The following is a 3,279-nucleotide window of genomic DNA, read 5'->3' as shown; positions in this document are numbered from 1 at the left end:
TGCTGGCAGTCTTACTCATGTATTATGAACTGTGGCTCCCAGGAGTTAGAAGAGCACATACGAACATAAGGTAAGGAGCGGGGACCAGTTTTGGGACTCTAGGAGCTTTCTTTCTACTCCCTCAAAACCTAAAGGTGTAGAATATATGCTTTTCAACACACTTGTTTCTCCTCCCTCCCAGGGGTTCAGCAGCAGGTCAACTTTCTTTATCCCTGCACCTCAAGGTGGTACAAGGGTTCAAATAAACTGTCCCAAGCGTTGCCTGAGTTGTGCAGCACAACCCCAGACTAGGCCCGTCTTCGCCACCTTCAACACTGCGTCACAAGCCCCCTGCAAACATTCACGCGGCACCTCGTTCTGGCCGGAACCCCACCTCCTCGCACAGCAAGAACGATCTCAACTCCAATTGGCTGTCACCCCGGGCAACCAAGGACGCGGGGTACACGCGGGACCTCCGGCCAGTATTTAAAGGCGACCGCTGCCCACACCACCTCAGTCCCACCAGGACGATGATGGTGAAGCACCTGGATTGGGAGGGGGCAGCAAGGTAACGCGAAACCCCTGCGGCCCTGCCCCAGCCCGCGCCTCCGCTGAGGCGGTTGTGTGCGGGAGCCAGGAGCGGCTCTCGCGGCGCGTCCCACCACCATTTTTCTCTGCCACCGTTACCCAGACCCAGTCCCACTCAACCCATAGGGCGAGACAACCAGGGTGCGAAGGACACGAAATTACTCCAGAAGAGCGATCCATTGAGGAGAAAAGAGGGTCCTTCTGGAGAGAGGCGTGATCCCGGCGGCAAGCACGTGGCGCTGTGCAGAGGGGTTCATCAGACAGTGAGGCCTGCCCAAACTTGACAGCCGCTTCTAGGACGCTTCCACTTAGACTCGCGGAGCTGCCTGGACATGACCCAGGCTCCTGATAGAAGGCAGGACCCCCTTAACCGGGGCGGTGGCTGGGCATCCTCGGCCCCACTGTACACCTGGTCTTCCAGCCACAGCAGGCGCAGGGCCCCTATTTACAACCGGCGCTACCGCTATGGCCCCAAGGCCGAGTACGAGGCCCCCAGGAGACAGGAGAAACGCCAGCCCCACCCGGGCCCTTGGTTCCAACCACCCGTCCCTTGCTGGGCCGGGTCCTCACCCTGGGGCTGCTGGGGAAGACCCTGGCGCGCGCCTCTCGGGGGGTTCCCGCAGCTCCCCGGCCGTGTGCAGATCATCCCGGTGTACGGCGAGTGCCCGCCCTGCCTGTGCTGGTGTGCCTGCTGGCACGCGCCCTGGGGCCGTGGCTGGGGGAGGCCTCCCCCTGGCCAGAGGAAGTGCTGGAGCCGCAGGGGCCGCAGCCCGCGCCGCTGCTCCCGGAGGGACCCGCTGCGGCGGCCCCGCAGGCTGTATGAGTGGCGGGAGCCCGGCATGCGTGCGCCGCACAACACCACGCAGTTCATCATGAACCAGATCTACGAGGACATGCGACAGCAGGAGAAACAGAAGCGCCAGCAGGCGGCGCTGCAAGCCGGAGCGCGCGGCCAGGCCTCCCCCGGCGCCGGCAGCGAGATCGACGCGGAGCGGTGGGAACGTTCATACGGCTTTGCGCAGAATCCCAATCTAGCCATCACTCCGGAGACCAAGCAGGAAAACCGTTCTACCCCGCACCGGCTGGTGGGGGGCGAGCAGGGAGAAGTGAAGGAGGAGGCGCAGCAGCAGGAGGAGTGTGCCCGGAAGGAGTGTGAGGGGAAGGAGGCTGAGAGGGAGGCTGAGAGCGAGACTGGGAGCGAGGCTGGGAGCGAGACTGAGAGCGAGGCTGGGAGCGAGGCTGGGAGCGAGGCTGGGAGCGAGGAGGACAAAGAGACTCAGACCGAGGATGAAGAGGGCGCAGACGAGGAGCAGGTGGCAGCAGGAGAAGAGCAGAAGGGGCTGGCGGAGGTCGGGCAGAGAGAGGAGGAGAATCCTTTGCCTCTAGATATACCTTTATCATTCTTTGTGGAGGCAGAAGAGACAGAGAACTTTCTGAACTATGCTTATTTAAGCCCCGAGCAGATGATTCCCGAAATGCTGCCAGAAGCTCTCCTCATGTTCGACGACATCAACTTTTAGATCAGGAAAGGGACAGAAGAATGGGATGGAACTGATAAAAAAGAATTAAAAAATGAGTTCCAGTAGTAAACATCTATGTAAACTCCTTCTTTGGCCATTATAAAATGTTTAAAAATTTGCGTGTTTGTGTATGACTTTGGGTTCAGGAGAGGGGGCTTTCAAAATATGATTTGATCAGAAATTGTTGAAGGCCAAATATTTTATTACTGCAGTTTGAATATTTTCATGTGGTGTTTTCCCTTCTAGACACTGGAGGGTTTTTTTTTTTAATTCTGGCAATGCTGAAAAAAATTTCTTTTTGTAACATTTATGCAGTTTGTCTACCTAGTAAGCTTTGAATGAACAACATATTTTGGCTGTTACGTGCTTAAGAAGCACATGCCATGGCTACTGAATGTCTATCAGTGCTCAACACCATAGCTGAAGTCATTTTGAAACGTCTGTTTTTTAAAAGAAATTTTTTTTCTTCTAGATTTTCTGCCTTCAGAGTTCAATTTTGAGGGTTGTTTTTGGTAACCCCATTTGCAGTCTTTTGTGGCATTGCTCATTTATATTCCTTGTTCCACAGTGCTATGGATCTTCCCCAGAACATGAAGTTGCTTCTGTGGAACTGATTATCTGCCATGGCCTCAAGAATCCATAAATCCATGCATGGAGAGGATTCCCCATGGTCAGACGTCAACTTGCACATCTAGTTAAAATCCAAGGTAACGGCGAACAATGGAACTTAGCGTAGATTTTGAGCCTTGTTCCTGGATATATTCCTTGTCATAAGTTCAGAGGAAACAAAATTAGTTTTTGCAGAATGGATTTTTTAAAAAAATTATTGGCCTCTATTTCTTTCCCAGCTTGTCTTCCTTATAAAGTAAGAGACGTGTAAGCAAAGCCTGTGTGAAGTAGTTTCTAATCTCTAAACAATTGCCTATGGAGAATACATCATTTGAAATAATAGCTTCTATTCAGACATTTTTAGAAAGTAATAACACATTTCCCTCCTGGACACTTAATTCTCATAATTTAATAAAAGGTTCCATCCAGAATATCCCTAGATGAAGAATTTGAACCTTCTCAAAAATTACATCTTTTGACAAACCGTACTTCTAAGTATAGTTTGAACTACAATCCAGTATTTACTTGGGGAAGAAGAAACTGTATGGTGATAGCTTACCTAGATGTAGATTTTTACTTAGCT

General features: G+C 52.2%; 1 protein-coding gene across 1 annotated transcript; it reads left to right on the top strand.

Moving 5' to 3' along the window:
- The first annotated feature begins 406 nt into the window (after positions 1 to 406).
- On the top strand, positions 407 to 2,201 carry CCER1 (coiled-coil glutamate rich protein 1). The gene is made up of 2 exons (XM_037004805.2): positions 407 to 547; positions 694 to 2,201. Exon 2 carries the CDS (start codon positions 900 to 902, stop codon positions 2,085 to 2,087), a length of 1,188 nt encoding a protein of 395 aa, XP_036860700.2. The 5' UTR covers positions 407 to 547; positions 694 to 899; the 3' UTR covers positions 2,088 to 2,201.
- Positions 2,202 to 3,279: the final 1,078 nt, after the last annotated feature.

This window comes from Manis javanica, chromosome 10, assembly GCF_040802235.1.
Source record: "Manis javanica isolate MJ-LG chromosome 10, MJ_LKY, whole genome shotgun sequence".
NCBI lineage: Eukaryota > Metazoa > Chordata > Mammalia > Pholidota > Manidae > Manis > Manis javanica.
The sequence above is the reverse complement of the archived record's forward strand: the minus strand, read 5'-3'. Positions and strand labels throughout refer to the sequence as shown.